This window comes from Tripterygium wilfordii, chromosome 14, assembly GCF_013401445.1.
Source record: "Tripterygium wilfordii isolate XIE 37 chromosome 14, ASM1340144v1, whole genome shotgun sequence".
In the NCBI taxonomy this organism is placed as follows: domain Eukaryota; kingdom Viridiplantae; phylum Streptophyta; class Magnoliopsida; order Celastrales; family Celastraceae; genus Tripterygium; species Tripterygium wilfordii.
The window spans coordinates 12,506,712-12,530,583 of NC_052245.1; the positions used below are offsets into that span (position 1 = coordinate 12,506,712).

Below are 23,872 nucleotides of genomic sequence, written 5' to 3' on the forward strand. Positions count from 1 at the left end.
GCATGGCTTTGAGGAGGAGGGTGAGGTGTTGCAGAGGGCAAAGCCAAAGCAGAAGAGAGACGAGGAAAACGAAGGAAAAAAAGAGATAGTGAAGGGGAGTGGTAGGGTCAGGAGGGGTGTGAATAGATGATGAGTTTTTATGATTTTTGGAGTGTATTTAACAAAATTGGGGTGCAAATAAGATTCATCATATTTTTTTGGGCTTTTTAGTACAAGCCCACTAACAACAAATGGGCTTCTTTTCAGTTTTAACTGTTGAGCAACCTAAGCCCAATAATTGTAAAAATACTTAAATCGGAACAATAATGTGTTTGTGTAATTTAGGGGGTGGGGAGGGGGACTGCAATTCGCCAATTCCAATTGGCTGAAATTAGCTGCAGTTCCTTCTCAAAATCATGTTAAACCATTAGAAGGGAGGCCGAAAGATAATGGACTAAAGTGGGCCTGTTCATGCTAAGGCAAGTTGGGAAAACTTTAATCACACCCCACCTTTTACTAAAGACACCCCAATTTGAGTTGACCATCCCTTGTAAAACTCAGTTGACGGGGTGTCTTTAGTAAAAAGTGGGGTGTGACTAAAGTTTTCCGGCAAGTTGTCCACAAGAGGTTAATAAGGGCCCAAAGTGTGAATAAGATTCTGCTCCTTTCACCGAAATGGATGGAAAATTCAATATGGAAGGAGAAAAAGACATGAACCATGATCCCACAGAAGCTAGATGAGCCCTCAAAGACTATTTTATAGAGCTATGGAGGGGAGAGGTATCAAGCTAGGGATTACAATTGCAACCTGAAATGAACTACTTCACAGCGGCTTTGGTAGCAAATCAACCACTTGGTGATAGCCCATTTGGTTATCATTCCGAACTTATGCCAGAGGTCGGGAGAATGAATCAACTAGCTGAGATATTTCCGAGCCACTACTCACATGAATTTCGACCTAGTCTTACATGTCACCAACGTTAGCATGCTAAGCTTGGTGGTTACTCGGCCACCGGAAAAAAAGAGGCTTTGGTAGCAAACCACCACTTACTTTGTGAGGGGTGGACAATTATGGTTTATGCAACCTACTTCAGAGTGGCTTTGGTAGCAAGCCACCACTGACTTTGTGAGGGATAGACCATTAGGGTTTAGGGATTAGAATTGCAACCAGAAATGAACTACTTCACAGGGGTTTTGATAGCAAACCACCACGGCCTTTGTGCGGGGCAGATGATTAGCATCCTCGTATCCTCAGCTTCGATGGTCCTGCAAAAATTTACTTCTAAATTGCAACAAGGGAACTCAATTTTCAAATTCCAAGTGCAATAACTTCCCAATCTACATCAGGAGCAACAATGTTTCCCATATCAACATAGGCAGGGAAGAACCAACAATTTTTTTTTTCAATTCTCTACAGTTACATCCCTCTTCCTTTAGATTAAAATTTTAAAGAAACAAGTGCCAAAGCTAGAGGGCAATTCAATGCTAGGTCTCAAAGAGATGATGATGTCTTGTCACCACCAAGAGGTACTGGCAATGGCATCTCTGTGAAGTAAAAGGGTGAGAGATGCTACCATTGGGAGTCAGAAACTGCAGCACATACCCCCTTCCATTAAGACCTGTTGATGCTCTCTACTAACCGAGCAAGAACTTGAAAATGTCGGTCAATGTAACAATGCCTTCAACACGTTTACTGCCAGCCTCCACAATTACAAGCCGTCTGACACCTGAAAATGCAGTTCAGAAGCCTGATGAGTAAACACTCTTCTCATCCATGGTTAAGAGATACACACGACCAAGCCAAAAAAGAAAAGAAAAGTGAATACCTGGACTCGCCAATCGCTCCATCACTTTATACAGCGAATCAGAGCGCAAGCACATTTGACACCTTTGGTTTCTCGGTTCATAAGGAGTATATGAATCTTGTCCCAATTGAAGTGCCTAGGAAACATCACAAAAATGAAGGTCGAAAGAGACTGAGTTATTAGATGAAACTGGTTTCATATGTGATTTTCCACCAAATCAATTTTAAATCAAAACAATAAGAATTGAAAAAGCATGCATTACAAGTACCACTATTATTAGTATAGTATGAGGTAGCCAATCCAAAAGGTATACATGCAAAACCAGAACAAGACCTCCGGCACTCACCTGATGAATGGTCATTTCATTAAGATTAATATGTGTGTAAACTTTATCTTTCGCCAAAGCTGTTATATCACTGCGAGCAAGTAATGCAAAATTGTCATTAACAATCATGGAAGAGTTGCTCTTCTTATTAGACATGCACAAGAAGGAATCACACAACTTACCTTCGACAATATATATCCAATAAGGAGTCATTGTCATCAACTATAGGTACAGAGCTTACTTGAGCTGCATATGCAAAGGACAACGAACCACGTAAGATTAAAAATAAAAAAGGAGAAAACATGGTTTAAATATAATACTGGCAATTAAGGATAATTAACCCAATCATATTCCTAAAGTTCTTATTTTATATTAATAGATAAATGTAAGGTAACAATGTGTCTCAACTAGTACAAAAAAGGTTATGAAAGGCGGGAATTTTAATACAAAACCACATCAACTTTCAACCAAGCCTGCCATTTAGCACCACCAATCACACAGAGTACTCACAAATGTCGTTCAAATTCGTGATAGGCTCTCTCCAAAATAATCACCAGGATTCTCATCATAATAACACCAACAAAAGCCAAAATCATATCCAAATATTGTTTCACCTTCAATCTATTCCCATCTATGTACCTGTTTTGGGTTAAGCGTGTTTCAGGTTGCAACGAACTAACTTTCACTAGACAGCTGCGGCATGATAGTTGGAATGCAAAGAGGAAAAACAATCCTGCTTCTCTACACAATTTCCATTTTTGAAAAGTAAGGTTTATTGCATGGATCTACATGAGACTTCATCATAAATTCCATATTTCCCTCCCAAAGAAGTATCTTTTCCACTCACAACCATATTGAGTAAGGACTTTGTTGCTTAAATGATAGAGTCGTGCCCATACACGCTCAGCACCCAAGGCCCAACCGACACCCACCCATATGGGCCGGCTGTACCCAAGGCCTCCCAGCCCATACTAGAAAACCTTGGGTACCAAGGGAGGCCCATACCTCCCCCTATAAACAACACCTTAGCTCCCACATCGAAAGATGTGGGACAATCCTATCATTAAACTTCAATCTTATCATGCAGAGTGTTTTAGTCTGTAAACTAAGAAGGCAACTAAAGCTATTCAATCAAAATTCCAGATTGCAGTAAGCTCATCTACACAGTATCACACTTCACACAAAACAAAACCTGTTTGTTTGTGAAAGCATACTATACACAACAACTAAAAGCCTACCTTGAATTAACAAATTTAAAGCTGAACTAAGAGAAGCGCTAGGTCTCAGCATAGCTAATGGCCGTCTATTAGATTCTCCAATTCTTGGAACCCATGTACCCACAGGAATCGCACAAATCGGCAACTGAAATACAGGCAGAGTGCCAGTACAGTTTCTAAAGTACCTGCAAATACCTGGAAATTAACATAATCAGTCAGAAGCAAATCGTGTATTGTAACTTAGCACAGTTACTAAAATTTATTACATTTTAATATGCCAGGTAGTGAAGCGAGATGTAGGAGCTGGGGAAATGAATCATCTTCGGAAGATGAATGGATGATGGGGACAGTAGCCACCTCATTTTGCAGTATTTTCAAAGCAAGATCTTTCAAGTTGTCATATGGCCCAGCCTGCACAATCAACAAACAGTTGGGTCAAAGAATCTATGCTTAATCCTTTTAGGCAGATGCTACTGAAAATTTACCATTAGGATACAGCCACAATAACTTGCACAGTACAAATAAAGTAATAAACTAAAAAAATGCTAAAAATGTGTAAATATTCCAAGTTGAAGTACATAATTTGACTCTTAATCACATCAGCGTGCGCGCACACACACACAGACAGGCAAATATTTCTCAAGGTTATTAGCCCATAACAAACTCCGATTTTAGAAGAATCAGAAAACCATTCACATGCCAGCACGGCTCATAAATTACTCACATGAATGAGATGTCTAGAAAACGGTCTGACATGCCCATCAATTTGCCTGTTCAGATATGTTTTTCCCTCTTTCCAAGCAGATATGGTGTGTGTATCAAGTTCTTCCTCGGTCAAATTTGATCCATGAGTCCCAAGCTGCATGTACACGGTTACTGAATATAGATTGATTGCATGAGGTAGAAATACTGATATTAACGAAACAAATTTTATTCATAAAATCAATTCCACCATGCCGACAAAGAAAATTTCCACAAGCATTTCAACCAGGACCCATCTCAATATGACGAAAACCCTCTACCACAACAAATTTAGGAAAAAAAAGACCCAAAATAGGGGGAAAAAGGCCCGGGGGGTGTCTGGGGGACTGTCTTAAATGCATTTGAAATTGATACACTGGAAAGTCTCTAAAGTTGGAAAACAGAAACAGAAACAGAAACAAAGTTACCAAAAACAATCATAGACATGACATAAATGATAGTCAACATCAAAGGTAATTTCTAACCCAATTTACAATCCATTGCCATGAAAGATAAGCATCCCCTAATATATGTGAAATCTAAGCCAAAAAGACATCCGTGAACTCATAAAAAAATTGCAACAAGCATGCAAAACTCACAGGTTGATCGAAGTTCTTAATTGTAGATGCACTTACCTCTCTTAAAATTAATATAAAATCTGATGCACTGAGAACTCCAACAAATTTCCCATTGCAATCGTCCCACAGAGGAGCCATAGAAACACCCTGGAAATAATGTGTATCCAAGCTATTTATCGGTAACAGGTGACAATAAAAGGAACATCAATAAAAATTCAGTTATAATTGAAAGTGAAATCCTATATAAAGTTCCTAACAACTAGCATCTCTCAATGAACAGATAAAAATAGCCACCCATCCAGCCCAATCAAACAAAGAGTGCTCTTCTCCAAGTAATTTCAGCCCACAAGAATTCAACAAAACTACAACCTTGGAGAAAACATAACAAATACCTGCTCATGCAAAGTATGAAATGCTTGCTTCACAGGTAAATTGATGTCCAACGCAATGACCTGCAAGAAAAAGTTCTAATCAGGAAAAGGAAGAGTATTTTGAGGAGATCAAGGTCAAATACGTGACTAGAATTGATCTTATATTCGGAGGCCATCAGTAGAGCATCCAAACCTTGCCTGACTCAGGTAGTAACTCATATACGGTGTGTGTAGACAAAAACACAGAAAGTCGGTGACGGGAGACCTGTAACTCAGCATCTGATATCCTTGGTACTGCCCCAGTTAACATACCATCTGACATACGGACCTGCATGGCAAGTCAGGTTCCCAGCGGAACTCATAAACTGAGAAGCTATTACCAAGATTTTGTATGCAATTGCAACTAGCAAAACATGATTGGAGTACAAATTTACAATGATAGAGTATGTAATTGAATATTGAAATCAGTCACTCAGTTTCTGAAAACAGAAACAATGCTTAAACTCCCTAAATCAAATGCCAAAATAAAATCGTAGCACAAGACAACCCCCATAATGATGGCACCAGTTAGTGCCTTACCATGCGCCGGAAGTCCTCATTATCCCAATCCATATTTGATCCAGAAGGCATCTCTGAGTTTATTGCCGGACTGTAATTAGGATCCACAGCAACAAGGACAGTGTTTACCATTCCATATTCGCTAGTCATGCAAGATTGGCGCTCATCATGTCGCCACTCCCCGTCAACACAGAATTTGTACTGCATGTTAAATAAGGCTACATAACCACATAATCCTTCAAAAATTAGCATTCAAACAGTGTCCCTAGGACGGAGGATCAAATCCACCCATCCCCATTGAACAATATATAACATGTGTATTACATATAAATGACCTCTCGTGTTCCAACTCTCAAATGATTTGGACTCCAAATTCTAATATGTAAACTACTTTGAATGGAAAACAAATGATATGAAGACTCATCGACTTTAAATAATCAACTAAAGATCATGCATAAAAGCCTAAGAATTAAAACATTAATTAAGGAAGGTCCTACTGACAAAGACACAGCCATTTCAGTAAAACACTAAAAGTACCAAAAAAAACCTTGACATAGTGAGACAGATAGATACATACACACACATATATAGAAAACCAGCAATACATTTAACCTTAAATAAACTCTCACCCAGATACTTGGTCTTGGACCAAAACATTTTTTCTTGCTGGCAAAGAACTAGCTACTCTAGATACGGTATATTTCTTATCTAGCCAAGTGCAGATGCAAGATCATGGGTAATCACAAAACTTTCAGATGCCACCTCTAATTCTGGTTCTTAGAGTTTTCGATAGTTCCAACGTTATAATACTTATATTTTGAAATAATTATTACATTTCTTCTTTGTACAGGAGAAGTCATCAATAAAAAAATTTTATCCCATAACTAGGTATGTACAAGATAACCAATATTCCCCACTCTGAAGCAACAAAGACTGAACATATATGGAATTCATTAATTATCTTATGGACTACATTAACACATTCACATGACAAGGAATTCCACCAGTCCAAAGCCTGGATAAAGGAGGGTTATGGTACATTCGGAAAAGGCATACTTTGTTCAAACCCTGCGACATGAATCCAAAGAGATTATAACTACACACAATCTATGTGGTGCATTAGCGACCCTAAATTGTTTGGGCATAAGGCGTTGGTGATGATAATGATGATTTGCATTGACAGCTAAAGGGAACATATTGATATGCAAAATTAACCCAAGATCCACAATGGGTGTCACTACTCTAACACTTTATGCTTTTAGATTTATTGTCATCTGGTAGCATAGTTGAGGGAATCGTAGGTATAAGCACTTGTTTAGTTATTATCGAATGATTTCCTTCCTAATTGGGAACTCTTTGCCCCTAATGCGATAAAAAATATTTCCTTCTATAAAAGCAAAACATCTAAGAGTGTTGTGGGCCTTGTGGCTTTAAAATTAATCGCCTTTGCAAGGCGTCGTAAACTTTCAATTGCTAAGACTAATGACCACATTTTTAGAACCTTCCTAAAACACAAGGCCACATTTGGTCCATAGGTATAGCAGTGAGAAGTCGAACAAGGAATCCCATTAAAAGTAATCGGATTACTGTAAGGTAATACTTTAGTACGACTAAATTTTCATTCAGCGTGGGAGATTTCTGAAATTATCCCTACAAATAAAAAACGATAGTATATTATTAACTTACCATGTCTTCTTTAAAAGAAATTATAAAAAATAAAAAAACTTCTTTTTTTTGCATTCAAAAAACATAACATCTTGTATGTCCCTGACCCCACCCACTAAGGAAGCCTTGTGCATGGGAGTTGTTTACTTTTTTCTTACCCTAAGAAGCAATGAAAGGTGAATCACCATGCTTAATTAATAAATTCAAAGTGAGATCTAACAACACCATATATGGCAAGATAATGCTATCCATCGATCACATAACATCTTTTAATGCAAAAAACCACCAACTGACCTGGTGGTAACCAGGAGTAACGCTGCAAATGGCTTGAAAAACAGTAGGACAACCTTCCACAGGAGACATTGGGACAATCTCAGACCACCTTCACATACTCATAGACATAAGCACTTCCATTTATTAATACCAATCAACTAAAGCCAAAGGCCACCAAGTTAGTATTTAATTAACAAAATATAATTCTATCGGCCTCATGTTTGAGACCGCAAAACTGTGAGCCTCACCTATTGAAAGAACCACTTAGAAATACTTCCTTTCCCCCATAAGGCCAAACAAATCGCATTAGCACTGGGCCTGCTACCCCACCACCAGCTTCCCGCACAGAATCCATGCCTGATACAAACTTCCACACCCAAGACCAAAATATTATCCAGAAATGCCCTCTAAGCAACGAATTTTCTACACTGTCACCTCCTAATCATTCTGCACAAAAGCTCTAGACTATAAATGAAACCAACAAGGTTTTCAAAAATTAATAATAATGAAACTACTTGGATTGAACCCAAAAAAATACCAATTTTAAAATCTCAATTCAAGTTAAAATAAATTCATAGACCTTACTTCACTTTAACACATCATGCAATTCACGAGCTAAAAATCAATAAATCAAAATCCATCAAAACAAAAAATCAATCACCACCATTCAGAAACCAGTTAGGGCAGCTCCTAAACTTATACGCCAATACAACTTCACATACCTCGAACCGTACGGACATGGAAACCCTAAACTCTAAAACAGTGACAGAGGACTCACCAGAAGCGATATAGAATGAATTCAGGACAGCCAGCTCGAAACCCTAATATCAATTACAATAATTTCAGAAAATATATGAATTCTTGAAGATCGAGAAGATGAATGCGATACGAATCGAATCAAACACCTTTTCTCAACCCTAAAAGAGGAAGCTTGGAAAGAGATGTTGAAAAATAATAATTTTTTAAAAAGAACAAAAAAACAAGCAAGTAAGAAAAGAACACGTGATTATATAGCAGCAGTGATTTTATGTGTAACCATTTAAAGTTTAAACTGCAAGAACTGTATAATAATATTAATATAAATATAAATATATATTTAAAATATGTAAAAATATGTTTGATGATGTCATGCGATTTGTTGAAATGAACTATAGCACGTGCGGGTGCTGAGTGGCGACAAGGATGGATGGACTACTCTCATCATGGACAAACCAATCAAACGTTTTTGAATTATGTGATGGGACATAAAGCAGTAAATGTTATTTTTGATCACTGAAAGATGAGTTATGTTACAACTCACTCACTTACGTTGTTTCAAATTGATTGCTGATCTTAAGTCATTCCATCGTCAAATTTTTATTATCTCCATCCGTCAACATTGGCATATTGACCCAACAATAAATAATTGAATAATGATTTGACATCTTGAAGTTAGGGAACAATGGCTCTCCTAGATTACGCTATTTCCTCAGACGACGACGTATCGGAGACTGAAAAGAACCAACCCCTCCAATTCATTGTCAAAGTCTGTAATGATTCCTCTTATTTCTGATTTTTCGAGTTTTGTTTCTTACCTAAGGAAATTAGGGTTTTATTTGCTTCATATTAGGTTTCGCAATTTTGAAAGAAATATGAGGAGTCGTTATCTTCATGGACTGCTCTGGAGTCGTTGCAGCTTCTTGATGCTTCGTTTATGTTGAACGAACATGGCTTGAAGAAGAATAGAAACTCAAATGTGTTGTCTTCCTCCCTATCACGGCGTAGTAAAGTCCCAAGAGGGAACTTGCTTCATACTAGGAATCTTCTAATTAATATTGTGGTAGTATGCTAGTACCACCTCAACTTAATGGAAGGTATGTGCCTTTTGAAATTTATTGGTTCTATTTACTTTTCGTAATAATCACATCATACTTGAGTGAGTGAATCTTCTTTACTTGCCTATGCATTTATTCACTACCCCTATTCAGATGTTGCTGCGTCAAACCCAAAATTTGTCATTAGAGACTTTTGGTAGCATGACTTCATCGTCTCTATTAGGGTTTAAACTGGTTATTGCAATCTAAGCTGTATTGATTTGTGCTATTTTGTATTGGATGATCTCAAAGCTTTTGTTATGTGGCTAAATTTGTTTCATCCTATTGTACATGATTTTATCGACGAGTAAATATTACTTTTTTTAATCTATGAGTAAATTGTATATATACTACCATTCTTTACCATGATATAATATACTACAATATATGCCACAATCAAAACTGTCTACCAAACAGACCCTAAGTTTCCAAATACAAACAATGATCAAGTAAGATCCTACTGATACACTCATTCGGCTATAATTGTATATGAAAATCTAATTTAAATTATTTTTTATATTATACAACATATCTCAAGGGTGTGCATTCCTTTCTTTAATTTATTTTTTTTTGCAAATTATTTAAACATAACTATTGTTAGTTGTGAATTATATTTTTGAATCCTAGTTTGCATTATAACCTCCCCATAGCGGTTTGTTTCAAGTTTATTATTTATTGAACATATAACTACCTTTTGATCTAATGGAGACCAATTATGCCATTAACGTTTTTCACATCCAACCTCTTTTCTCATACATTACATATCTTTGTATTAATGATTAAATTAAATTTAGTACCATTAACTCATGTGGAGTTCATTCTCATATATATATATATATATATATATATATATATATATATATATATATATCCCAAATAGCGTGACATATATATTAGTAGATAGCTTTCGAAATTCATTTGTTAATTATTCATTAGATGAAGAGAGAGAGGAAGGCAAAAATAAATTCAAAACATTCCCTTTTGATAAAAATAATGGAATTATCAATCATGCTATGTATCTTTTACCATAAAAAGGAAGAAATTAATAAACATGCATGGTTTAAAAAAAATAAATAGCGATGATAAGTAATGAACCTTGACGTTATTAATCCGCATAATATAGAAATTATGTTCTTAAACGCAAGTAGAAAATATGGGGCCAACAACCCCTCAACTAAGGTGGCCATGTATATACTCGGTCCTAGTGATATTCAGGATTCGAGACGTGTATAGGTTATAATTATTCCTCTATCATCTTCTAATGGGCTTATCCATTTTTAGAAAATACATAATATAATGAATTTAACCACGACATCTTCATATCACTAGAGAATTCTTATTTCTTAATCTACGACCATGTGTTGATTTTATTCTTAATATATTGAATAAATTACGATTTGGTATTAATATGTCATTTTCCATTTAACAAAAATATGCATTGTATGAATATCCTTTATAAAAAATTGTATGAATATCCTTTATAAAAAAATGTAAGAACCCTAGCAACAAATCCAACAATCCAAACGGCGCCGTATTTATCACCACCTTGTCCCTTTTCATTGTGTCACGCGCTGTTCCCCACGCGCCGTCAACATGCGAAAGCGAAACCATCCAAGAATCGAAATTAAACATATTCATCGCCAAAAGGAAATACTAAAAAATAAATAAATTAGCCCAAACCAGAAGAAAGAAACACAACAATCCTTCCTTGCGAACACCAATCCGACCGAACACAGCATTGTCATAAGTGACTATTCGATTCTCTGCATCACCTAGGCGGTGCAGTCCGAGTGGGAAACTGTTCGATTATCTAGTTTTCATTGATCAAGGCTACGGTGGTTGGACACAAGTCACACAATCTGTAAAGAATTGAATAATGACATTGGTTTGATGTTGTAATGAATATCTGTGTTTTGGGATGGTTAGGGCTTGCTTTTTTCGATTTCAACTGGTTATTTTTTGTGGGGTTTTCAAGTGCTTTCGTGTACCACCGTATTTATTCAGAATACTGATGTTGGACTTCGGGGAGGGTAAGTTAGGGTTAGGGTTTTGGGGTTAGGGATAAGTTAGTAGGGTTACAATTAGGTTTAGGGCTGGCTTAGGGGTGGGGTTGTGGAGATGGACGAGAATCCTGAGGTTGAAGAAGGAGAGGCATGCTATGATAAGAAGGATGACGATGACAAAATCATCGACCCTGATGTTGCTCTTGCTTACATTGTAAGGATGTTTTCTGTTTTTTGTGATTGCTGCAATGAAGTGTGAGTTTTCTTCTCGGAGCATTGTTTGAATCTAATTAAAGTCTTGAGTTTTTCCACTGTTTGATGAGAAGTATTGGTGATTGGAGAGCATAATGCCTAATGCATTTGGGTTTTGGGCAACAAGTTCTGTTGTATGGTGGAGTACTTAATTGAACAATGGTTTCGTAGGAAAGCAGATCGACTCTTATAGTTAATAATCTCAATTTTTAGAAGGTGACCATTCCAAAACATAAAAGAAAAAAAAAAGAATCATCTTTAGTAACTTAATATGAAATTGTTTTGATGACAAAATTTTAGGATGAGTACTTGGAAAGCTTGTTCAGCAATTTTGGAATGTGAAGCAACGGGAAGCATACAATTCTTTTGTTCTTTTTTCTCAATCCATGGATTACTTTTTCTATCTTGACATTTTCAAATGTCATTGGATAAGTTATTAGTCTTCTTTGATCCCGTGTGGTTATGTTAGATATTCTCGCTAGAAGGATTCCTTCAATATAAGTTTTGTAGTTTACACTATGCCATAGAGTTCTGATTTGAGTTAATCTTTTCAAGCCTGTCTTCTGTAGATTTTTCTTGTTGCTGGGGAAACCATATGTAAAACACTAGGGGATGGATGGTACTTTGCTGTTCTCATGGTCATTTTGGTAAAAGAGAGAGTATTTAGTTCTGTGAAATAACTCTATTAGACTTACTTGAGATAGGTTCACCAATTTATTTGAACTCTGAATGGCTGATTTGTTTTCATAATGTTGTCTTGTTCTCCTGTCTTGGCACCACAATCAGAACCTGGTGCAAAGTTCTTCCCTAGCAATGCCACTTTTTGACCTGAAATGTATTTTCAAATGGTCGCCGGTCGAATCCAATGCGTGCCGCTAAGTTTGGTACTTCTACCTGGAAAAAAAAGCGGGAAAAAAAGAGAGAAAGCAGAGTTATTTGCAATCCCTGAGTTGTATTGACTTTTGAAGAAAATTAGTGGACTGAGACTGAGTCCAGCTGAATTGTGTGTGCCTCCCAAATATAATTGATGGCCAGACCTGCAATATTTACTACTATTCTATCTTAATGTTAATGTTGTACGGTTTATACTTGATAGTGTAAATATCAGTTCCAGTTTTTGAATGCCGGTAGAAGTACTAATATTCTTGTTTCTGTTTCTGAAGGATGAAAAAATTCAAAATGTTTTGGGGCACTTTCAAAAGGATTTTGAAGGTGGAGTTTCTGCAGAGAATTTGGGTAAGTGTATCATAATGGATGCTATTTATTGGAAATAGAGGAGTTCTTTTGCACAGAAAATAATGATATTGAAGTCCAATTATCTGGCAGGGGCAAAATTTGGTGGGTATGGCTCCTTCTTACCTTCCTACGAACGTCCTCCTTCTATCTGGTCACACCCCAAAACTCCACAGAGAGACTTAAGTACACCAAGATCTCCAGGCAATTTACCCTTGGAGGTATGTAGAAACTATTCCTCATCCCCCTCCAAAGAGGATAAAAGTACAATGTAGATAGTGTGTATGGCTACTGTTTTCCAGATATTTGAGCTCTGTGGGTCATGTTACTGTACAGGGTGCCTCACAGACTCCGAAAGCTCCTGCAAGTGAACCCCAATCCTCAATGAATCAGACTGTTTCCTGTAGCATCCATGCATTGCAGACGGGTTTCCCATCTGGAGATGCATCAGTCAAGCAAGATTTGTGCATGCATTCTTCTAAAGTTGCTCAGAAGACTACCACGAAGGATGAGGATTCTGACGGACTATTCAACCCAACCAAGAAAAGTTCCCTGAAGGTTCGACTAAAAGTAGGTTATGATAACATGGCATGGAAAATACTTTATAATAATCTCGGACTGGATAACTCTCCTTCATCATCACTGCGAAGCAGTCCTGAGGATATTGGTGGTGTTCTGCCTCTACCTGAAGAGATCACCGATGAATCTCCAGCTAGCATTCTCCAGGTGAGGGTTCTTTCCTGTGTCATTATGTATTCCCTTTCTAGTTGATAAATTAACTAAAAGATTCACTATTTCTATGTGCTGAAACAGGCTATGACTTCATCTCCAGTCCCGGGGGGTGTATTGCTTTCTCCTCTTCATGACAGTCTGTTTTCCGCGGTGAGAAACAAAGGACTGTCTAGAGATGGGAAACATAAGCTGTCTCTCAAAGGCAGTCAAGAATATTCTGCCTTGTCTTTGGGTGGTTCAGTTGCTACTTTGAGCAATGGTAAACAATTTAAGGAGAAAAAAGCTAAATTGGTGGGTAGGAGTGAAACACCAGTTGAGCTGAAGCATAGGGATAGGCTTGGTTCTGGTGAGGATGATACAGCTTCTCTGAAGGGAAAATTAGAAAATGAAGATACATTGGACAAGGAAATTCCATATAAAGGTTTGAAACGAGAGCCTTTATTTAATTTAGTAGATTTTGGTGGTTCTGTAAAAACAGCTGGTAAGGCATCTGAAAGTTCTGGCGGGGCCTATAAGGATGTGATGAGAGACAAATTGTTATCGTCTGCTGTGGTGAAGGAGCACTCAGCGGAGTCCATTTCAACTTCGAGAGAGGACCATGGCCAATGTTCAAAGAGAAATTTTCAGAATAGATCAGTGGAGAAGAGTCCAGAACATAGAATGGTAAATCTCCGTAAGGATGTTTCAGTTGATCTAAGAGATGGTGCCAAGTGCATGGGTAACAACACCTTCTCACATTTTAAAGCTTCCACAAATTCGTCCAAATATAAGGACAGACTTGAAGTCGGATCAACATCTCCTCCAACGCAGAAGGTTGGCCAGAAAGCTAGATTTTTTGCACAGGACGAGATTAGCTTGCCCTGTATGAAGAGTAAGCCTTTGCCCTCTATGAAGAGTAAGGCTTTGTTGGAGGGCACTAAAAAGACGGTTATCCCTAGCAACAGAAAACCTGCTGCTGTTTCAACAAAGGAAATCACAGATACGGATGAGGGTGTAGCTCCTAAGCATACAATGAACACTGCATATAAAATTAAGATGCTCAAGTTGAACAATCCGAAGAATATTAATAAGGTCAAAGACACATTTAAAATTTTTCCTTACATGAAGTTGGAACAGATGAATTATCAGACAGGTTCATTGGAGAGGTGTTCTGGAGATAAGTCTAATGACTCTGGAACTGGTGACTTAGAGATAGCGCAGTCTTCATGTTTGCTTACCCCAAAGCGGAAATTTGATGGTAAAAGAGTTGTCGACCGGCCTATTTCCAGGGAGTCCATCAAAGATGCCCCGAAAATTGTGCCTCATATTGCAGAAAGTGAACATGCTTCTGAGGCAGTACCGTCACCTGCTAAACCTGCAGATTTAAAAGATGACTGGGTTTGTTGTGATAATTGTGGGAAGTGGCGTCTGATTCCTTATGGTATCAATTTGGAGCAACTCCCGGAAAAGTGGATGTGTAGTATGCAAGACTGGCTGTAAGTTTTAATTTTTCAGTTTTCTCCTCTTTATTGATTGCCTATCAGCAGAAATCACTGGAATAAATAGTCTGTAATAGTGATGGGGTTAGGAAAATATTCAGCTGAAAATAATATAACATTCGCATAGGCTGTCTCACTTATTTAGTTATTTTAGATCTGCCCACTTCCTGTAAGCAGGCGTGGTGTGGGGTAATGGGGTTCGCTTCATGGATATTCATGCATGTTGGTATATTGTTGTTTCTACTTGCATACACAAAGTTAATTTCAGTCCGGTTAAATTTATCTAGCTCATGTTTATGTTTTCTGTAATGCAATTTAGGGGACCTGGAATGAATCGTTGTGACATCAGTGAGGATGAGACTACAAAAGCAGTCTCTGCATTGTATCAGCTTCCTGTCCCTGAGAGTCAAACTAACATGGAACATCAAGCTAATGGAACTTCAATTGGAATTCCCTTGGTCAATGCCCAATGTCTTGACCAGAGCAAACAACGTCTTAAGAATCATGTTGTGACAATCGGAGGAAAGAAGAAGGATGTTCCGAGGCACGCTGAAAGAATCGAAAGTAGCCTGAAATGGAAATCGAAATCTGCAAAAAACCATCTTCGGGAACCTGTGAAAAGCATAAGCTTAAAAGACATGAACCAACCTCATGCAGAATCCAATGTCATGAAAAAATCTAGTTACCACAATTTGAGTCAATCACAGAATTTAATTGCAGAAAAGCGCATCTCAAAACTTGAGGATATTCGTACAAATGGAGGTAATTTATTTAGAATCCATTCCTCTCCATGCTATTTTCTACAATCTAGTGATAGTCTCTTTAATTGTTTGTTTATATATCGTACTAGCAGGTAAGGCTAAGCAGGTAATGATGCAAACCAGGGGGGAATCTGATCATTATGGACATGGAACAATTAAGAAGATTAAGATAGAAAATAGAAGCCGTGCTGGTGAAAATCAGAATTTAAAAATTGATCATGGAAGGTTGGGTCTCAATTCGAGTACTGGTTTGCCAGCTAAATCAGGCAGAAAAAATGTGCAGAAACACAACCAGTACTTCGATATTGAGGAGTTGAAATGTGACGTAAAGGATAGATTGCTAGGATCAGTAAAGAAATCGGGTGGCCAGGCTCAGGTATTCATGGATGGTGGATCGGTGAATATGAAAACACACAATGAATTGGATCTATCTGTTAAGAAAAGGAAGTTGAAGGAATGGCAGGACTCCTACAATAATGTTCAGAAAAGTGAAATATATGCAAAGGAAGAAAGTAGTGAGAGCGGATATAGGAAGGTAAAGAAATTTAAGGTCTTGAATACTACACGGAAGGAGTCTGGTGAAAGCAAAAAAGGTAAAGTGATGCAAATTTTAGCGAAAGGCAGTCAAGGAAAACCAGCAGACGGTACCGTAGAAGGAGTCGGAAGCATGAATAAAAGTCAGCAACCCTATAACAAAAGAAGAAAACAGGTATCTGAACAAATCTTGGCTGGTGTAGATTCAATGAGAAGAGATTTTAGACCCGAACAAGTTTCGGTGGCAGCCACTTCAAGCTCTTCAAAGGTTTCAGGTTCTCATAAAACTAGAGCAATTTTTGAAGAAGTTAAAGGCTCGCCAGTAGAATCAGTTTCCTCTTCTCCTTTGAGGACCTCACATGTGAAAAAGACTACATCGGCACAGTTGGATAATGTAGTGAAAAATGAGGCCATAAAGTGTGGCCTTCACGCAGTTAGGGAGTTCAAGAGATGCCTCAATGGAGAAGGTAATGCTGAGAATAATGGATCTGCTATAACAAGAAAGGATAGGTTAGATTACCAAGTTGGAGATATTAATTGCAAAATCAGTGGCATTGCAAGACTTCCTTCAGATTTGCATAGTGGTGATACTGATGTTTTAGAACATTGCCCCTTCCCTGGTGATCTGCAACCTGGTTATGATGAAGAAAGAGTGGAGAACCACACTAAGGTGACTTTTTCATGGAAATCTGGCAAGGGTAATGCTGTGCTGTCGAAGGATGGCCAGAGTCCCACATCAGATTTTGAAAGAGATGAGATCAAGATTTTCAATTCTCCGAAAATTCAAGGAGATTTTTCTTTCAACAAGAGCAATAAATATGAGTCAGAAGACCATCATCAGCCCTTTCATGAAACAAATAATGATGTCAAAAACAATAATTCTGATAAGTCCAGCATTAAATGTAGCAGGGAAGAGAAACATGAAGCTAGCATTAGGGATTTTGTAGGACAATTCTCAATTCACAGCAGATTGAAAGAAAATCGATTGAATCCAGAAGGGCAGGATGATTCAGACAAGAAGTTGGATGCTATATGCAGCACGAATGGGGTGAATGACCTCCAGCACGCCATTCAGGAATTTGAGGATGAAAGCAAAGGTGATCTGAGACACTTGGGACCAAGAAATGCTTTGTCCAAATCGGGGTCACTTTATGAAGATGGAAGTAAACAAGAAACACAGTGGAACCGACCAGACCCTAAATTACAGCTTGGAGGATTGGTTGAAGGTTATCCAGTTAGTGCCTCTGACGATGGTGATACTTCAAAGGCACTAAATCACCGCACAAATTCTGGTACAAAAAATGAAACTCGCCACAGTTTGGGACATAGCATACCTGATTCTAGAAGGGTCAGGGATTCTAATGGTTCAGGTCACGGGAGAATGATTTCCTCCAGTCAGGCTGCTAATAACGCCCTGAAGAAAGCCCAGTATTCTAGAGACTGTGCAGATCGTCTTAAGGTTGTTCTATTGCTCTTAATCTTGATATTGTCTCTGAGTTTCCAAGATGGACCAAGGAAAAAAAAAGGAGCTTTCTTGTTCTTTTTTTCTTAACTCTTGGTATGATTTCTTTATTCTTCTAGAGCTCTGGGTTTCCTTTTGAAAGTAATGAGGCTTACTTCCAAGCTGCCTTAGAGTTTCTGCAAGGAGCTTTTCTTCTGGAAACTTGCAATAGTGAGAGTGGCAAACATGGGGGGATGACTCAGGTGCAAGTGTATTGTACTACGGCTAAACTTTTTGAGTAAGTTGTTTTTCAAACTTGTAAAAATGGCTTTTTCCCCTATTTATCATTTCATTGCAGTGTTTTGTTTGCTCTTTAGTATCTTTAGATTTTGGAGTACCATTTATGTTTATGATTTACTTATAGTTCTTTTTTGTGTGAAAGCAAAAGATTGTATTAAGAAGGGGTTCAAGGTGGGTGCAACCCAAAGAAACAAGTACAATGGTACAAACGAAGAGAAAGATCAATAATAGTGCAAGACACTAAAAGTAAAAGGAAAAGAACAACGCCCTCACTAGGCTAAATAGCACCAAAAAAATTGTTGCACTGACTAGAGAACTAACTTTTGAGGGCCAATTTCGTATGGACTGGTCAAATTGAGCTTCTTTATCCGAAAAATAGCCTGTAATTTCTTTCTATCCAAACAAGTATTTTTCTCTATGGTGTTTTTGGCATGCCATTTGAGTGGGGTTGGAATAGAATAGATATGTTGGCCTCTATCCCCGTTTTGTACTTTGTTATGCTGAGACCGGAGTGGAATGTTCAGTTATTGACTCATTAAGAATGGGCCCACAACCCACGTAAGAATGTGTAATGGAATAGAAGAGTAAAATGTCAACTTTCATCTTGACAGTTAAAGAAGTAATTCTAACTTCTTTTTTTCTTCATAAAAGAGTAATTTATTCAAGAGAGCGTAATATCTAGGAATATGATATTTTAGATAGCGTAAATTAATTCTGAATTAAATTTAGGGGGACTTTTGGACTTTTATGTTATTGAATTTAATCATGATACTTATGATATGATTTAACGATATATAATATTGAAATAATATGAAAACATAATTATATTTGGGTACACCATAATATCTGTTGAAGCTATCTTTTTTGCAGTGCTATTTACTTGCTTTTGGCATTAATTTATTCCCCCCCCCCAAAAAAAAATTCACAGGTTTTGTGCCCGTGAATATGAAAGAAGGCAAGAAATGGCTTTTGCAGCTTTGGCTTATAAATGCATGGAGGTGGCATACATGAGGGTAGTTTATTGTAAACATTCTAGTATGAGTGGGGTACAGAGCGAGTTGCAAGCGACTTTGCAAATGGCTCCTCAAGGTAATGAAATGAAGTTATTATCTCAGTAAATGTTCTGGGCCTTTGTCACATTTCTGGTTATTCGGTTCGTATTTAAATTGATTCCATATATTCCTTGTCTATGAGTGCCCTTCGTTTATTCAGTGCATCAGTGATGTCTTTTTCTTGTCCTTTTTCTGTTGTCTCGTGAAAAATGAGGTTGTGTAAATGAGTATACTCTATGGGATTAGTTGAGAGTCTAGCTTTTGATAGGAATGAATGGTGAAGGTGGATTCTTGTGATGGTTTCTTACTAATTTCTCGTGGATTCATGTAGCAGACCCAACATATTATTTGGGATAAAGGCTTTGATGATGATGAAGAATGCCAATTTTCTTTGATTTAATTGTTATAATAAGTTCCTCGACTTCAGTTCCTCTTGAGTGATATTTTCCGCTTGACCCAGTATGGTCTGTATTTCTCTGGCTAATTGTCAATTAAAAACAGAATGTATGGCTCCACGTGCTCCACTTCCTGATTTTTCTTGGCTTGTCATTCTCAAAATCATTTTATTGCCCCAGGTGAATCCCCTTCATCCTCTGCTTCAGATCTTGATAACTTGAATAATCAACCAACGACAGTAGATAAGGCTACACCATCCAAGGGCGCAGTTCCTCATGTGGCTGGAACTCATGTCATTGTTGCTCGGTCCCGACCAAATTTTGTACGGATGCTTGACTTTGTAAGTTTATCATCTGGCTTGCAGTTTCTACTCTTCCCCCATTGCTTTTGGTGGCATTTTATGAGTTGGTGAGTTTAGTATTCTGGATAAAGAAGGGCAGAAAGAGTGGATAAGATTTTTACCCTATAGCATGCAATATTTTTTGCTCTATGTTACTAATAGGTGCTCTGTATTGATGGAAGCTTATATTTTATCGGCAAGGAACTAATACATTATGGTATCAAGAATCAGGGGAAGGCCTGTTATGTCTTAGAGACTTCAGGAAAATTTTGTTATGCAGTGTCAGAAAACCTCTCTGCAATGTAGTCTTTCACTGTGCATATATTGCTTTCCATTCTTTGTTTGCTTGTATGATCATAGCTGTAGGCGTGTATCAGTTTCATTCATGAAAATATGGGTTAGTAGATTATTTCCTTTTGTGGAAATCTCACTCAAGACCCTTTTTATTGCTCACCAAAAAGCTAATGTGCCTCTTCATCACTCTTGGCTCTATCTATGGGGTAAAAATGTTTAATTTCCAATTGTTTTGCAGACACAGGATGTAAATTTCGCCATAGAGGCCTCAATAAAATCTGAGAATGCTTTCAAGGAAGCTAATTTAACTCTGGAAATGGCAAAGAATAGAGTGTGCATTACTTCTATCAAGAAGGTTGTTGACTTCAGCTTTCAAGACGTGGAAGGACTCATACATCTCGTTCAACTTGCAAGGGAGGCCATTAGCCGCTCTGGTTTTGGTGGTGCTGGAGAGTAAGTTAATCGATACTGTCTTTCTGGCTAATTTTCGAAGGGGTAAGCATCAGAAGGAAAGTAGCGAAGATGCCATTCAGATCTGTGCTTTGAAGTTTGAAACTGCAAAGAAGTGATCACCACATTTCTGTACATGTGTACAAAGTGAGATTGATTTGCCAATTTTGTACTGTAGTTTTTGAATATTCCGCTTGTCCTTGATGAGAATAAGGACACAGTATGCTCACCTTTAATTAAGTTTCTGGGTTAGGACTTAGGAGAAGTGGAAAAGAATTCTTACTTGTTCGGTTACATAATTTGGAGTTTATGTGGCAAGCCAGTTTAATGTATATTTTTGGTTCCATTTGTTGGGAGCTTGAGGTGAACAAATATTTTCAGAGATTGAAAACATTAGGCAACCATTTTTAAGGAGGTTGAATATTGATATAGTAATTAATGGTCAGTTTGCTGTCCAACCTTTCTATTTTGCTCCCATTTATTTAAAATGACAATATAAATGACTTGAATTTTTAGAGCAAATTTCCTTTTTACTCATAGAAACGTCAAACATGAGCTTTTTCTAACAGGGTTCCCTCTTAGAGGAACAATTTTATGTCTGCAGGTAACTATCATATATTTTCATTGTCCGGGAGTTTATTTTTTGGGTCCCCTGCTTTTAAATACATCTGACTGGTTGTTGCTTTTGTGTAGGTTGTATCATTGTGCTTCATTCTGGTTCTTCTGGAATCGTGTTATAATATGCAATACATATAAGAAGGATTTGAATTTTCTGCAATGATGTCTAAAGAGTAGTTTCCTTCCCAAGGTTTGTTAAGATTTTTAGTTATATTTCAGTATATCATCATTTCTTTGGTCCTATTACCTTCTTCCTGTCTTTTCAGTTTACTTTAACATGGACTGCAGGGGATATTTCGTTTTATTGTTGGCCTTGTTGTCGACAGCAGGGTAGTCAGAAACTTTATACACGATGGATTTTTATGTGACTTAAAGAAATAATCTGTAGCAGCCATGCGACTGATTATTTCTGTTAGAGCATTTTGAGGTAAAGCTATATTTTCATTAACTTTCGCAGTTGTGAATTTTTCGTGTTAGGTAGTGATCAGGATGTTTCCAAATCTCTCTGGGTGAAAACATTGAAGGTGTTTGTTTCACTTGGAAGTTTTTGTTCTTTTCAATTGCCTTTGTGAGTTTTCCCCCTTTCTTCTTAGGTTTTCTGTTACTGATCTAACTCTTGCTAAATGATATAATTATGCCTAGACATGTCCATATATATGCATATAAAAACCAAAAATTATGTAGATGCTGAATGGGTTTTACGTTCATCAGAACTTGACTATCTTCAATTTTGACAATTCTTCTTTGACTATGTTGATAGTTTGGTACTCACTCTGTACATTTATCACCATTAATGTGGAAGATGCAAGTTAGCTCATTGGAGTGTGGATAGTTTTGTACAAAGTTTCATGTTATTAAGTTGAAACTGGCTGGGACCCTACCTAGGGAAAGGCGGTACATGGCCTTGAACTAAAGTGACTTTGGCATGAGCAAATAAGAGATTGCTTAAAGGTTGCCAGTTGCCACAATCCGCTCACTGTTGTTGCTCAGCTGTGAAGGTAAATTACGTCGAGGATGAATGCTGAATATGAGTTCTCTATTGTAAAGCACACACATTTGTATCTAATTTATCAGTTGAGATATGGGAAAACCAAAACATGTCTTAACTCACCCTATTACATTTTCTCTGCAGGATGGAGATCCAGTACACTAATATTACTGCCACTCTGTGGGAGACAATTTTGGCCCTGCAAAGTCTTGAATTTTTTTTTGTGGATATGGATGGCACAATGATGATGGAAGTGTGTGGACACAATGGCTGGATTCTGACTCACTTGAATAGGATGCATTCTTTTAGCAGAAGTAATTTATTTTATTGCAATGGGATCTGTACATACTCATTTAGAAACAATGAGCTTATACCTGTAACCCTAAAGAATACTCAGTTGTTTCCTAAATCCCTAATTATTTGTAATCTGTTGAAAGAATATGTGAGACAATTATTTGGATTTCAATTTATTTTGACAAAGTTTGGGTTGGCGGGAAAGATGCGACCGAGCAGGGGCAGAAATGCACATCTGTTTCAACGGCTCCCCTCATCTCCCGCGAGACACAAGTTTGTTTTGGAGCTGAAAGGGAAAGCCCATATAAGGGCCCGTCAAGGACAAGGTTAAAATAAACTTGGACCCAGAAGCCCATGATAAAGTATATTGTGCCCAGGCCCAAAATTAATGGCCCAGGACCGTTTTGAAGCTACAAGTCCATATAAAAGTAAAGGGCCCGGTCTAAATAGACCATCAAATTCGGATTCAGAATTACAATTCAATAATCAATAGTGGTTCACATCACCTAAAATAATATTTTAAAATGAATATCAGAAAATATTAAAAATATGTATTGTATATAATATCTAAAGAATACTTATTTCTTCATTTTTATAAAAAAAAAAAAATTTATACAAGCGAAGAAATTGCCATCAATTTTTCCATGTTGAATTTTGGCATAAACGTTTCAATAGAATGTGCTCATCATCAATCTATCAATATATAATGGAGGATCCAAAATGTTTCTCCTTGATGCCACGTGGATGCCTCTAAAAAAGCCTACACAAAAAACAAAAAATAACGGACAAAAGAAAAAGTTAAATATATTGAATAATTTTAAGACCCACAAACACATACAATTAATAATATACAAATAATTTTAAAATCATATTTAATAATACAACAAATAGTCATATCAATTATCACCTATTAATTGCATAGAAAAACAACAAGATAAAATCTTAAATGAAACATATTCACAATATAGGTATAAAATAACACACAAAAATATACAAGATCATAATAAAGTTCTAAGAGATACTACAAAAACTTCATGGGAAAAATGAACAATTTCAACAAAATTCCTAACGATATAACCTTACGAATCATGGAATTAGTTGTCAAATAACAACCAAATTATACAATTCAATAAACTCTGATGATGAAAAAGATCCAGTTTAGGATGCATTCTTAGAAGATTTCATAGAGGATGATCCCGTATAAGATAATCCCTTAGTGGATCATCGTACCAAATGAGGAATTTAATCAAATGTGAGATACAAAGTACAACAAATTATATATTATATATACTTATTGACATAGTATGAAAAATTGTGGCTTGCTAACATAAGAAGCAATAA

General features: G+C 37.1%; 2 protein-coding genes across 7 annotated transcripts; one reads left to right on the top strand and one right to left on the bottom strand.

The window, feature by feature from the left end:
* Window positions 1–1,266: 1,266 nt before the first annotated feature.
* LOC120015709 (sucrose nonfermenting 4-like protein) lies at window positions 1,267–8,503 on the bottom strand. Of its 3 annotated transcripts, XM_038868246.1 has the most exons (14): window positions 8,291–8,503; window positions 7,761–7,959; window positions 7,534–7,621; window positions 5,596–5,775; window positions 5,210–5,344; window positions 5,038–5,097; window positions 4,703–4,792; window positions 4,051–4,185; window positions 3,593–3,737; window positions 3,348–3,521; window positions 2,292–2,355; window positions 2,131–2,200; window positions 1,806–1,920; window positions 1,615–1,706 (listed from the first exon to the last, which is right to left on the bottom strand). In XM_038868246.1, exons 2-14 carry the CDS (start codon window positions 7,865–7,867, stop codon window positions 1,615–1,617), a joined length of 1,455 nt encoding a protein of 484 aa, XP_038724174.1. In that variant the 5' UTR covers window positions 7,868–7,959; window positions 8,291–8,503. The 3 variants fall into 3 exon arrangements, with proteins under 3 accessions (XP_038724173.1, XP_038724175.1, XP_038724174.1); XM_038868245.1 differs by lacking the exon at window positions 8,291–8,503 and having other exon boundaries at window positions 1,267–1,706; window positions 7,761–7,867; XM_038868247.1 differs by lacking the exons at window positions 7,534–7,621; window positions 7,761–7,959 and having other exon boundaries at window positions 1,267–1,706; window positions 8,291–8,499.
* A 2,541-nt stretch (window positions 8,504–11,044) lies between these two features.
* Window positions 11,045–22,724, top strand: LOC120015565 (cysteine-tryptophan domain-containing zinc finger protein 3-like). Of its 4 annotated transcripts, none has more exons than XM_038868046.1 (14): window positions 11,045–11,582; window positions 12,784–12,856; window positions 12,947–13,074; window positions 13,190–13,579; window positions 13,667–15,060; window positions 15,383–15,825; window positions 15,914–17,817; window positions 17,940–18,097; window positions 19,028–19,188; window positions 19,727–19,887; window positions 20,420–21,439; window positions 21,538–21,676; window positions 22,010–22,247; window positions 22,382–22,724. In XM_038868046.1, exons 1-11 carry the CDS (start codon window positions 11,484–11,486, stop codon window positions 20,636–20,638), a joined length of 5,130 nt encoding a protein of 1,709 aa, XP_038723974.1. In that variant the 5' UTR covers window positions 11,045–11,483; the 3' UTR covers window positions 20,639–21,439; window positions 21,538–21,676; window positions 22,010–22,247; window positions 22,382–22,724. The 4 variants fall into 4 exon arrangements, with proteins under 4 accessions (XP_038723974.1, XP_038723976.1, XP_038723973.1 ...); XM_038868048.1 differs by having other exon boundaries at window positions 21,579–21,676; XM_038868045.1 differs by having other exon boundaries at window positions 20,420–21,676.
* Window positions 22,725–23,872: the final 1,148 nt, after the last annotated feature.

Bases quoted from the DNA above. Each gene is read 5' to 3' on its own strand.
- LOC120015709 (XM_038868245.1), bottom strand. From the start codon at position 7,867: ATGGATTCTGTGCGGGAAGCTGGTGGTGGGGTAGCAGGCCCAGTGCTA. The intron at 5,776-7,533 runs GTCAGTTGGTGG...TTTAACATGCAG, and splicing joins TTACTCCTGGTTACCACCAG to TACAAATTCTGTGTTGACGG. The intron at 5,098-5,209 runs GTTTGGATGCTC...TTTTTCTTGCAG, and splicing joins TACTACCTGAGTCAGGCAAG to GTCATTGCGTTGGACATCAA.
- LOC120015565 (XM_038868045.1), top strand. From the start codon at position 11,484: ATGGACGAGAATCCTGAGGTTGAAGAAGGAGAGGCATGCTATGATAAG. The intron at 13,580-13,666 runs GTGAGGGTTCTT...GTGCTGAAACAG, and splicing joins CTCCAGCTAGCATTCTCCAG to GCTATGACTTCATCTCCAGT. The intron at 19,888-20,419 runs GTAAGTTTATCA...ATTGTTTTGCAG, and splicing joins TTGTACGGATGCTTGACTTT to ACACAGGATGTAAATTTCGC.